This window comes from Leiobunum rupestre, chromosome 7 (assembly GCF_980474605.1).
Source record: "Leiobunum rupestre chromosome 7, qqLeiRupe1.1.hap1, whole genome shotgun sequence".
Taxonomy (NCBI): domain Eukaryota; kingdom Metazoa; phylum Arthropoda; class Arachnida; order Opiliones; family Sclerosomatidae; genus Leiobunum; species Leiobunum rupestre.
In genome coordinates, this window is record NC_143390.1 from 30,628,156 (window position 1) to 30,642,022 (window position 13,867).

Below are 13,867 nucleotides of genomic sequence, written 5' to 3' on the forward strand. Positions count from 1 at the left end.
GAGCGAATCATTTTCATTAAGCATGGTGTTGTTTTTACAAAGACACCTCGATGTTTAGACTTCCGCGTTGAGTTCCTTTATTATAAGTCGCGATTTCACGATCTAAATTACTGTTTGACAATTTTGACGAATGTATGGTATCTTTGATAATACTAATGTGGTCTCGTCTTTTTAAAATCTCCCCAGATGAACGGGATGCGATTCAGAAGAAAACATTCACCAAATGGGTCAACAAACATCTTAAAAAGGTAATGGACGCTTCTATTTCTTATCAGTGTGAGGTTATTGGATGCCAGAACGAATGAATGTGTTCAAATGGTTTCTCGCCTCTAAGGTCTGATAGCGTGGGCCATGGAAATTCGGATGGACAATTTTCAATTATCCAGTTTAAGGGGAAAGGGGGCTACACTACAAATCGATATATTTATTTTGCGAGAGGCTCTTGTACGAATGTTTGTCTATTTAATTAAGTTATTTTTGTAGAATATTTTGTTTTAAAAACATTTTACTATACTGATTCTGTGAAATGATAGTATGACCATTGTATCCCCGACGCTAAATGTTTTAAAAGTGACGTAAAACCACAGAAACCCGTTTCCCGAGGAGGTTATCCGCGTGTAGGTCTTTATCCTAAGATGCGTAGGATTTATTTCATCTCGATTTATTTTGGTTATATATATTTTTCGGTTAAGTGGAACACAATGCTTTTTTTATTTGGTTTGTAGCGTACCTGAAGTATGGGCGCCCCGGCGTGCACCATGCGTGCCTCCGCACCACGGTGCGCTATCGTTTGGTTAACTCGTAGAATGCGCGCCACTCATTCACCCACTCCTATTAAAATCTTTCTTTTCCGAGTTTTGATAAAGTGTCCTTTTTGGAACGTGTATACCATGGTTAATCTCTCTCGGAACCGCTAGAATGTAGAATGCGATGGAACCTTTCGACTAGGCGCTACTTTTACGATTTCCAATTACTCGTGTTTTTATACCAATCGCTTTTTGACACCCACCCATGGCTATTTATTCTTTTCTTTATCATTTTAAATCGTTAACGTAGGTATCTTTATTTTCTTAAACTATCTCGCGTTAGAATTAGTACCTTCAAAAAGGTATTTATTTGTTGAGACGATCAGAGGGCACCATGGCACGAGAAAAGGAGAAAGTTAAACGTCACACGCTTGTTCCAATCGTGTTAGTGTTAGGGAAACAATGAAATACCGGTTAAATTTGATTGAACTATGTTTCAATCATGTTGGTGTTAAATTTGATCAAGGACAGTAGATACAGGGACGAGAAAGTGTATTGGCGGCCTCTGTTGGAATATATCACCTAAAACGACCTAAACGCGAGGAGAGTTAGTTGTAAACAAAAATAAATGGCGGTCACCGAATTTTAGCGGTTCTTGACGAGGCTTAAGTGTTCAAAACAAATGGGCATTTTTTTATTTACGCTTGTAGTTTGATTTTTAATTTAACATCAAAATGGTAAAAACTAACTACAATAATACTGTCCATGGTGAACCACGTCTTAACAATGGCCGCGGTTTGTTTACATCTAACTCCCCGTGAATATGAAGACGTTTAAAATCGATTTTTTCCCCTGCTTTCTTGTCCCTGTATCTACTGTCCTTGATCTAGTGGTTTGATGGGGTCACTGGAGCTCTTGAGGGGCTCCACACCCGGCGTTCGGTGTCGCGGGGCTCTTGGGGGCGGTCCACACCCGGTTTGCTGGGTCACTGGAGTCCTCGAGGAGGTGTCTCGTGATCGGGGCGCTGGGTCACTGGAACCTCGGGGGTGTTCCATACTTGGCATTCAATATCCTACTGGGGAGGATTTGTGTGGTGGAAGAGGAAGTCACTCTAGTCCTCAGCTGTGCGAGGGTGGGAATTAGGGCAGCCCATGGTGTCGCCTTTTGTTGGGCCATGATGAGGGCGTTTGTTTGCCATATGTGAGCCTGTCTTTATGGCTGTCTCACTGGCCGAACGTTTGTTTCGCAAAGTGCATTTTTGTCCGGCATGACTCTTTGTCTTGTGTGCCGCCGTAGTGCCCAGCGGAACGGCGGGGTACAAATACATAACCTTATGTCCTTGATTTGACTGAACTATATTGGGAGAAACTAGTGTAGGGAGCTGTTGGCTCGCGTAGCATGAAGGGTTGGCCACCACCCTCCTACGCGTCGTAACCCGGCCACCTGAATTAATGGCTTTAAAAGTCGCTAGATAACTTAGGCCTAAGGTGGTGCCTTGGGTATTAGCCTAGCTGATTATTATACATAGTTTGCATCCCTACGTCATCAATGACACAGTTGCAAGTATAGATATATGAACCAAGAATAAATATGTAATTTGAGAAAGAATGAACCGTAAAACGGTGCCATTTTGCTGGTGTAGATTTCTTAGTAAAACACGAGGGTTAACAGTTTCAATCGTCTGTTTGCGGATTTTAATTATTTTATAATGATTAAGAATTTAGTTTCACGTTAAAAATGGTTAGTTCGAGTGGTTAAATTAGAAAGGGAGAGCGAAAATTGTCATTTTATTCGATATTGAAGGTAATTGTGAAAGGGATCACCGCAAGGCCTAATTTGATAAACTTTGCCAACTTCGGTTCGTAGATATTCCTGTTGTAATTTGATATTTTATTTCAATAACCCGGTTTTAAAATCTTATCTGGTTTTGCTTAAGGCCCATAACGATATTAATTTAAAAACAATTAAAGCATAATCCATAATTTTCGTACGTTTAATCGCTTCGATGAGATGACCAACAAAATGGCTACCAATTTTGTAGCTCCGCGCGAAATGGCTGGAATTTTTTACCTCCCCTCCCGGTTTCCATGGCGACCATAGGGCCCTCCCTTAGGTGCAAACTATGTATTATTATGATGAAGCATACTGGCAGAGCACGAGGTGTGTTGTATGAAACTTTTAAAAACCCCTCAACATTGCTATTCTCCATAAGTATGAATAAATAAATTCTTGATTACTAAAGTATATTTTTAAGCCCCATTTTGCGGGCAAAAGTTGTAAACAATGTCTATGTATTCAAAACCCCAAACCTAATAATTTCCTGTAGTCCTTGATGGTAAACAATATAAAAGGCAATAAACCTTCCAGGGTCGTTATTTCAACTTGGGTGTGTTGCGCGCGTATGCGAAAGGGAATCGACTTAGGGGAGAGGAACGACGTAAGTATACGGTGAGTGAACTTTCGCCTCTCCGTAGAATTTAATATCTGTTCCTAGAGGGGCCCCTTTTGTAGGATATTTGCGAGAGGGACCAGCTTGGCGCAGCGGGGTCTTTATGGGCCGCCTTTGTATTATCACCCATTTTCCCAGCGTGGCCGACTTTTGAATAACGGCGTCCGCCACGTGACAGGTGTCATCACGCCCACCAGTAACTGCGTGTTCCATTTACCGTTTTCATTAAAACGCGGTGTTCTTGTTTACAAGCGTATATTCAACTTGTAACGGTCTCGAAACTACCCAATTCTGTTAAATTCCGATTATTTTTCTGGTCTCCTGACTGGGAGGCATTGACTTTGGCCCGGAATGTCGTATTATTTTAGATTTCCTAGTTGGAATCTTCGTTTCCGAGAAATCTGGGTGCCGGGATGACGTAGTCGGATACGTCATTGGTTAGTTATTCTCTTCTTGTTGGTAGGTATAGTATAACGCGGTGGTTTCAATTTGTGTAAAGAAAAAACCTTGGGCAGATGCTTGGAAACTAATTGGAGTTGGCAATTTAGTCGAGTTGCCATTGTCTCGGGCCGAGCTGGCAAAGATGTTCCGCTCGTATTTTTCATCTTTTCCGGCGGCAGCCAAAGTCAATAATCGACGTTCCATCCACGTGCCAAATGCATTTTTTTTATCTCCGCTCCGTGTCTCTCTGGGGCTAGTCCTTCTCCAGCGCGTTTTCATCAGACTCCGGAGTTCTCCGACGACGCGATGGTGCCAAGTTCTTTCGCGAAGATATATCTGCATTGCCCGGAATTTGTCAATTAAATATGTCTCCCTTGTACTTAATTCTACCATTATGAGCTTCTGGTTGCGGAAAACCTTGACTGGGAAGTTGAAACCCTCTGCCATATAATGCGTTGGAAGAAAATGCGTTTTGTCGAGTGAAAGTTTTTTTCTAGGTCAAATTCTTGATGTTTTTTTTCCTTTCTCTTTTGGAATGCTTTTTTGTAGTGTGGATATAAAAATGTACGGGACCTCTCTGGTGCCTACGCTACCGGGCAGCGCGTTTATCCCAATGGATAACTCGTCCCTGAACGACTCTTCATTATGTGGGCAAAACTCTCGTGTTCCTGGCAAGGCTTACCTCGTCTTTTCAAAAGGTTGGAAATATGTAAAAGGCGCCGAATACTTATGGCGTAGGCTGCGACTGTATATATAAAGTAGTTTCCATTTTTTTCGACACGAATTTGCAAACGAGTACCTTTTTGGAAAAATCTGTTCAGAAAAGGTGTTTAATGTTACGGTGGCTATTTATCTCACCCCCCTCCCCACCTTCCTCTTTCTGTCGAATTTTTATTTAAAAATCTTCAGGAGAAAAACATCAATAACAATTTGTTAGCATTGAATTCATTTTAAAGTCGACTTGAAAAAGTTAGTTTTTTTCCCAAAGAAGAACCTTCAAATCTGATTTTTTTTTCTTGAACATTGACTCCGCGTAACATTCGACCTTGTATAAAGAATTGACACGGACAGTTTCTGAAAAGTGAGGCAATTAATCTATTAAATTGAATCCTTTCTCGGCGTTTCCGTCCGCGGAAAATGAAATATAACCAACGATTGTTTACTTGAAGAAAACGAGTTAATTTTCATTCATACGCATCTGTTACTATTTTATCTTCTCCACTTTCACCGTTTTAGAATTTATTTTCGCGTTGTTTTGAACCGTGTTTATGAACAGGTGGCTTTTTTAAAAAGTGAAGTTCACCTTCCGTACGTTTAAATTGGGTTTCTATAAAAATTGGCGACTACGATGGGGAAATGACCCACTGTTATTACTTCTATCCACGTTAGGTACATGTACATTGTATTCGCCCACGGCTAATGTTAGGGTGTACTTCGAACGGTGTGTGTGTAGTTTTTTTTAGGGGGTATTTGTGACGTCACGTCACCATTGGCGCTACCTTATAAGTTCAGGTCTTGTTTTAAGCCCGCGTCTCTCGGAGGCAACGCCCTCCTTCGCCAGCACCAGAGTGTGTAGGCATCCCTGGCTCTCTTCAAATCTTGCCGCTTTTAAAAACAATTTCAACTTAATTTATAGCGATTGATTTTCCAATCTCTTCCTTATCGTTCTGATTTTCGGTGGTTTACTACCTGTATAGGTGAAATTTAACCGTATAATGTAACCGTAATATCTCTTATTTGATTTGCAAGAAATTCCTTCGCACGGTAACGTCATTAATCACATTTTGAGTCCTACAATGAAGTTAAAATCTATTTGGCCTAATAGTAGTATCATTTCCATATTTGGCAAATTAATTTAAATTTGTAGCTATTGGGTTATAAATCTTAACCCATTTTGTCCCGATTAGGGTGACAAATTTTAGCCCATTTCGTCCCGATTGAGGTGATAAATTTTGTACCGATTGAGGTGATACAATTTAACCCATTTCGTCCCGATTGAGGTGATACATTTCAACCCATTTCTTCCCGATTGAGGTGATACATTTCAACCCATTTTGTCCCGATTGAGGTGATACATTTCAACCCATTTTGTCCCGATTGAGGTGATACATTTCAACCCATTTTGTCCCGATTGAGGTGATACATTTCAACCCATTTTGTCCCGATTGAGGTGATACATTTCAGCCCGTTTTGTCCCGATTGAGGTGATACATTTCAGCCCGTTTCGTCCCGATTGAAGTGATACATTTCAACCCGTTTCGTCCCGATTGAGGTGATACATTTCAGCCCGTTTCGTTCCGATTGAGGTGATACATTTCAGCCCGTTTCGTTCCGATTGAGGTGATACATTTCAGCCCGTTTCGTTCCGATTGAGGTGATACATTTCAGCCCGTTTCGTTCCGATTGAGGTGATACATTTCAGCCCGTTTCGTCGCGATTGAGGTGATACATTTCAGCCCGTTTCGTCGCGATTGAGGTGATACATTTCAGCCCGTTTCGTCGCGATTGAGGTGATACATTTCAGCCCGTTTCGTCGCGATTGAGGTGATACATTTCAGCCCGTTTCGTCGCGATTGAGGTGATACATTTCAGCCCGTTTCGTCGCGATTGAGGTGATACATTTCAGCCCGTTTCGTCCCGATTGAGGTGATACATTTCAGCCCGTTTCGTCGCGATTGAGGTGATACATTTCAGCCCGTTTCGTCCCGATTGAGGTGATACATTTTAGCCCATTTTGTCCCGATTGAGGTGATACATTTCAACCCGTTTTGTCCCGATTGAGGTGATACATTTCAACCCATTTTGTCCCGATTTAGGTGATACATTTCAGCCCGTTTCGTCCCGATTGAGGTGATACATTTTATCCCATTTTTTCCCGATTGAGGTGATACATTTCAGCCCGTTTCGTCCCGATTGAGGTGATACATTTTAGCCCATTTTGTCCCGATTGAGGTGATACATTTCAACCCGTTTTGTCCCGATTGAGGTGATACATTTCAACCCGTTTTGTCCCGATTGAGGTGATACATTTCAACCCATTTTGTCCCGATTTAGGTGATACATTTCAGCCCGTTTCGTCCCGATTGAGGTGATACATTTTATCCCATTTTTTCCCGATTGAGGTGATACATTTCAGCCCGTACAATTGCTTCAGTATATCAGTTCTCCTTGATATTGATCCGATATCCGTGAATTGATGCTCTAACACGAAAACACAGAGGTCCCCTAATCTAGTTGTTGGTTGCGTTTGCGAACCAATTGAAGGCTTGCGTGCCTAATTCCGGGCTTTCGTATACTTCGATACGAAACCCTAATCTCTCCCCGAAACCACTTCTTAATGCCCCATTGTTTGATTTTGTTTCTCGTTCCCGCGCGAGCTTTCGAATAATAAACAATCATCTCTCGATATCCCAGCCAGTATTTAATTTCGACCCCGAGTCGCTCTCGTTTTGCGCTGATTCGTGCAAATATGCGATTTCTGTAAAACTCCCTCGCACACTTATTGTTTGTAATTTTGTTTCTAAGACGAAGACTTGACTCGTGACGCAAACGATTTCATTTTTCATATTATCGCCGGCTTCTGTTTCTTCGTTTTAAGGTGATGAATTCGACTCTTTCATCCAATATTATCCCTCTGAAATTTACCCATAAATCAAGCGGATTGATGACCTAACTAAATTTACAAAAATTTACGTCATTAAAAATTAACCGACTTCCTAAATACTAGAGAGTTGGCTAATTTAAATAAAGTGTTTTTCAAATGATTTAAATAAAATCAAAGGGGTTTTCGACCTTACCATAAAAACTTGTAATAGTTAGTTAGTGTAGTGAGATGTTGTCTCGCGTGGCATAAAGGGCATTGCAACCCGACCACCGGGATTAATGGCATTAAAAGTCGCTCGATGACTTAGGCTTATGGTGGTGCCTTGGGTATTAGCCTAACTGATTATTATGTTTATTATTACATTTCAAGGGAGACATCAAAAATAAGCTAAGTCATTAAATAGTAAATAAATTAAAAAAGGTTCCATTTAATTTTTTTACATGCCCCGAAAGAAACAAATTATCAACCAACTGTCAGATTTCAAATAACGTTTAGTTGAGGCTTATTTACTTGCTTTTATACCCTAATTTTCACGCGCGAAATGAACTTTGAGATCAACCGGCTAGAAAGGAAAGGAGCCATTAATTGTCCAAAAATCCACAAATTCGATGAAATAAAAAGTAGAATTGATTTTTATTAAAAAAAAATTTAAAAACTGCCAACCCTAATATATTATTTAAATTTTTATATAAATGCATTACGGGAATTTTAATATTCTGGTTTTTCAAAAAAGTTAAGACTTTGTATTGGAAAAGCTACGAAATATTACCCTGTAAAGCTCGAAATAATACAGTTACCCCTTAATATTAAACCCGCGATTCACGGAGGCAACGTTTTAAAAGCTATTTAGGCTGCCATAAAGGTGGCTTGGTAATTTCCGGTGCACTAATGGGAGTAGCTCGGCCATTTTGGAAGTATTTAGGGGCCCCGTTATGGGGCCGCGATAACCGCTATTTCGCATTATAACCGCGCTTACCACTCGCGTCCAAATTCTTTCTAGGCCGCGCGGTTATAATTAAGATTAATTTAACATTAATTGCCTCGTTTAATCCTTTTAATAATAGCGTTGCGAAGACGGTTGTGGTTATAACTTTGGATATTTTTTTCTTTAAAACTCTGGGAGTCGTTTTGGGAACTAGGGCAGTCATCCAAAACGCACTATCTGACCACTAGTAAATTCCACACGCGGAGACAGATAAAGGACTCGGCTTCCTTATGGTCGGCATAAAAAAAAATAAACCCATAAATCTATCCGAAATATTTGATGTGTTTTTTGGCTCTGGGAGCGAAAGCCGGGTGTCATTCAACCCGTACGGGACTTAACGTAGAGAAAGGGTCCCATTGCTGAAAAAGCCTTATAAAAATGCATTCCTATCCCAAGTTCCGAAAAACGTTCCAGCCGTTGACAGGGGCTGAAGTACTTGCGTTTACAAACACTCGTTTCCTGACGCTGCCGCTAGGGGGTTTTTAACCCCGGGGGTCTTATGGCACCCGCGCTATATAAAATCTTTAAAAAAAAAAACTAATTCGTTACGCTGCCAATCTTCGAGAACTAATTAAAAAATAACACGTGTGCTGTAAAAATATACTCGGATATCCTTTGATTAAGAAATTCTTTATATTCTGGCGTACGTTGAGTCATTTGAGTAGTGTGAACGGGACCCAAAAAGGCACCGGCATAACTAAAGGGACTACTACCCCTATCCTTCAAATGTGTTAGGTAACTTTAATTATATCAGTTTTAAAAAATGGGATGATATTTAGTAATTAACTCGGGTTATTCACTTATGGGCAAGCCCATTTTGGATAATTTATTTTTAATTTAAGGTTTATTTTTAGTCATTCAATTTAATTGCGGTACACGGAGTAGTTTGTTTTGTTAAATTATAACGCGGTTGATAATTTTGTGGCTAAATTAAATTAAATATATATATTTTTTCGACGTCTGAACGTAAGTCTATATATTTTTTAATATAATTCCGCGAATCGCGATGAGGCTCCCTTGGGGTCTTCGTTCCGACCAAGACAGGTTTTTTGTCACTCTCATTTCGAAGAACGGGTTGAAGATAATCCCCCTTATGTGGAAATCTCTTTTGAAATCGGTTTTATGGTCGTTAGCCGAAGCTTAATTGACTTGTTTCGACACTGGTCGCGGCCGTCTCTATAGCTGACCCTGCCTGTGGATCCACTCCTAATAATTTTTAATTTGTTATCCTACCCGCAATGCATTGCCATAGTAGAAGCGCTTTTTCAGAAATTGGGTTTAATAGGTTGATGCGGGTATTACGCTTATAATGAAACCTCTTCCCCTTGACTTCTTCAACGTTTTAATACGAAAAGGTCAATTTTAACGATGCCGCGGAGCTTTTCAGTACGGTATATATTTTCCCAAGAATTTTTAATTATTTAAAATAATTTGTAGCCTTACCTCTTAATAATTTCAGCGTATAATTATTGTTAAGTCTTGAATAGTAATTTGATTTAATCATTGATAATTGCGTGATGTCTTCGGTAATTATTTAACGAGAAAAATTTCAATAAACGATTCTTGGAAAAATTTGAAGTGTATTTTATAATTCCGAACTCGTGTGTAAAATCGATAGAAACTACCACAGGAATAGAAGGCCCTGCCTTTGTACGTGCTTTACTAAGATGACACGGGCAAAAGGTTCTCCCTTCATTTCCGGTTATCTCTGGTCCAATCAAAAAAAAGCTTTGGAAATGACGGCCAATTAGATTCAAGCAGAAATGAACGGAGAACCTTTCGCCCGTAACACTTTTCATCGACTCTTTCTATTCCTCTTGTAGTTTCTATGGTAAAATCAGACTGGAGAAATGTCGAAAAAGTGGCTTAAAATTGAGAAACCAAATCCGAAGCAAAAACCATATACCACAATCTTCGAAATAATTTTCAACATTTTCTTTGGATTTAAAATGCGTGTAAAGAAATGGCGGACAGGTGTCTTTTAACCCAGACGATTCTAATAACGGTGTTTCGTAGGAAATCACGCTTGTCCTCATCCGGCGAAACGTATTGGTCGTAAAAGAGGCCAGAACCCATTAGCTCTTCCTTCCATCTTCGCTAATGAGAGAGAACCATTTAGCGCCTAATTTATCCGCAGTCAGTGGCAGATTGCGCGCGTTTTCTTCGAAACACTCAAAACCTGGCGCTGGTTCTGCCTTTTAATGGCTTTTAAGGTGCGGTTATCTAGACTTCTTACAAAATAAGAAACTTTTTTACCTTTAATTTTTATTCTCGACTATTTACATAATTTTCTCATTCATATCGCCGTCAAAAGCCGACTCTTGTTTTTAAAAGATTTTTTTTTCCCCTTTTGGTCCTAATTAAAGTTGCTTTGGGTGATCTTGGTCAGTCTGTCTGTGCCGTATTAAACCCGCCTTACGGCTGATATTACGTAATTTATTCCAAATTTTTAGTACGAGTTTTGTCCCGATTTTCGTCTGTATGGTAATGTTTTCCATATTTGATTGAATAATGCGATTCTTTATTTTAAGTCGGACATTCGCTCTTTGTTTAAAGCTAACGTTAAATTTACTCCCTTTCCCGGCTTCAATTTTGTACGTAATCTAATGACCCGAAATATTTCTAAAACCATAATCGTTAAAATAAGTTCTCTCGAAAAGAGACCGTATGATTTAATGTAAAAATTCTTGTCCCGTGACTCGGACGTTATTTCCCTTAAATTTCTCGTCTTATGATTATAGGTTTAGGTAATATTTAAATTAGCTATTTTGTTTTCCAATTTTTATACCCGACGTAAGATCGACTTTTCTCGGTATTCCAATCCGTCCTAACGTTGAAATGAACCCTAACGTTATTCTTTTTTAAATTACCTGTTATTATTGGCTTTAATTTTACATGTTGGAAATATCCTTATTGCCGTTTAGTCTATAATTAAAAACAAACTTTGTACAGCGGTTAATGTTAAGGGGTGAAATATTTTTAATGGATAAGTGTTATATTTCTTGTATGTAAAAATATAAATAACAGGGTTTGGATACGAAACAAGGGATGACCCATATTGAAAGTTGGTGGGAATTTTGTTTACACCTGTATCGGTTCTCTTTCGACATCACTCGATCGTGTGGGATTATACCGTTATGTATTATCTAGAAAAATATACACTTGTAACATCTGTGGCTTTAGAAGTAGATTAGTGGGGCGAATTCGCGTTTATTCCCCGAAGATTCATCACCATTTTAAAACGCGTTTAACAGCTGACTTTGGTAAACAACTTAAAACATATAATAATAATAATAATTTTCTCGCATATTGTAAATAATGATATAGGTTACCCTCGCTAGCGCGATAATGTCAATTTGAAACTTTAAATTAAAAAAAAATATATTTTTATTGCCTAATTTCCGGTTTTTTTTAATTAAACTTCCAATTAAAACCTATCCCCAATTTCGTATGTCAAGGAGAACTAGGGTATTGATAAAATGGACTATCGCTTTCGGAGCGCGAGAAAGGTAGCGGAAGAGTGCGAGTTATTCAATGACGAATAAGCCATTGCCTTTTATCGGATTTGAATTTGATTTATAGCGTTACGGTTTCTGACGTGGAAATCAACAGGAAGTAGAACTCGAATTTTCCATCGCGTTAGACGCCTGCCAAACCCCTTTTATTATTATTATAATACAAATAAAAAATGTTAAATGAAAAAAAATAGAGATGGAGCGTCAACTTTTAATTGGAAAAGCGGGACGCTTTCGGTACAAACAAGGCGAGCGCATTCAATTCGGGCCCAAACGAGATTTCTGCTCTTGAAATTTCCCTTCAAAAGTCTCGACCATTCAAAATGCCCAAGTTTGGACGCTTCTCAAAAGCCTTTATTTTGAAGGGTTTCGAATATCGATTTCTATACAACTTCCCAAGCTTTACAATTTATAAGGCCTGTAGAGTTAGTTTTCACGTGACGAAAGACTAGCCACATCGAGGGGTCGGACATTTGCCTGTTTTGTGTACGGGATTTTGGATTTTTTTTAAATCCAGGATTTTTTATTGTCAAAGTCTATGTGAGCAAAATTCTTGGATTTTGGGTTTGTGGATTTTTTTCCATATTTTGTACGGGATTTTTCCAAATGACCGACCCCTCGAGCCACATTCCTTTGAACCAATGTCGCCATATTGACTAAACTTCTATTGAAAATTTATTGCGAGCCGGCTAACCAATTTCCCAAATATGGTCACATCTAGAATTCCATATTACCCATAAAAGGTAATCCCTGACGTTTTTATACTTAAAAAATTCATCCCATTTTTTTGACGTATTGCAGGTGGTAATTAAAGGATAATTAATGGCTGAAAATGATCCAAGTGTGAAAGCCGCTTTTGTTCGGCGGATCATGACGAGTTGACGACCTTCGCGAAGTTTTTAATTGTACCTCCTATTTTTTTTTAATCTATTATGCACTTGACACTTTTTGGTCGTCTAGATGTTACCCTCTCAACGATTTATTTTTTTGATAATTATAATCGCCCCTTGTTTGAACGTGTTTTAATTACGCGCTATCTTCCGCAAGGTCTTCACAAAATTGAGTTTTAATACTATACTTTTGGGATTTTAATCGTATTCGACGCCGTGGTAGGCCTTTGTTTAAGTTAAAACTAATTCATTACTTTTAGTTCCAGTTTTCTCCGCTGCGCTGTATAAAGTCGCTGTCATTTGACAAATCTTATCTTTAACTCTATCCTATAAAATCATGCATCTTTAACTCTATCCTATAACATCCCGTATCTTTAACTCTATCCTATAACATCCCGTATCTTTCACTCTATACTATAAAGTCCCGTATCTTTCACTCTATACTATAAAGTCCCGTATCTTTCACTCTATACTATAAAATCCCGTATCTTTCTCTCTATACTATAAAATTCCGTATCTTTCACTCTACACTATAAAATTCCGTATCTTTCACTCTACACTATAAAATTCCGTATCTTTCACTCTACACTATAAAATTCCGTATCTTTCACTCTACACTATAAAATTCCGTATCTTTCACTCTACACTATAAAATTCCGTATCTTTCACTCTACACTATAAAATTCCGTATCTTTCACTCTACACTATAAAATTCCGTATCTTTCACTCTACACTATAAAATTCCGTATCTTTCACTCTACACTATAAAATTCCGTATCTTTCACTCTATACTATAAAATTCCGTATCTTTCACTCTATACTATAAAATTCCGTATCTTTCACTCTATACTATAAAATTCCGTATCTTTCACTCTATACTATAAAATTCCGTATCTTTCACTCTATACTATAAAATTCCGTATCTTTCACTCTATACTATAAAATTCCGTATCTTTCACTCTATACTATAAAATTCCGTATCTTTCACTCTATACTATAAAATTCCGTATCTTTCACTCTTTACTATAAAATTCCGTATCTTTCACTCTATACTATAAAATTCCGTATCTTTAAACCTATGCTATAAAATGCCGTATCTTTAAACCTATCCTATAAAATCCCGTTTTTTAAACCTATCCTTTAAGTTTGAGTTTTAGTATGTTTCCGAAATATTTAGCGGCATAATTTGCAACCGAAAACTATCGCTACGCCCTCTTTTGGTTGCGGTGAAACTTGA

At 38.5% G+C, this 13,867-nt stretch overlaps 1 protein-coding gene across 16 annotated transcripts in view; it reads left to right on the forward strand.

Annotated features, from left to right (window-relative positions):
- Positions 1-13,867, forward strand: part of shot (dystonin-like protein short stop) — a 141,646-nt gene that overhangs the window by 30,189 nt on the left and 97,590 nt on the right. For all 16 annotated transcript variants that reach the window (XM_090180926.1, XM_090180931.1, XM_090180933.1 and 13 more), the window contains exon 2: positions 187-248. In XM_090180926.1, coding sequence (XP_090037052.1) covers positions 187-248 — 62 coding nt within the window. The remainder of the gene's footprint in view (positions 1-186; positions 249-13,867) is intronic.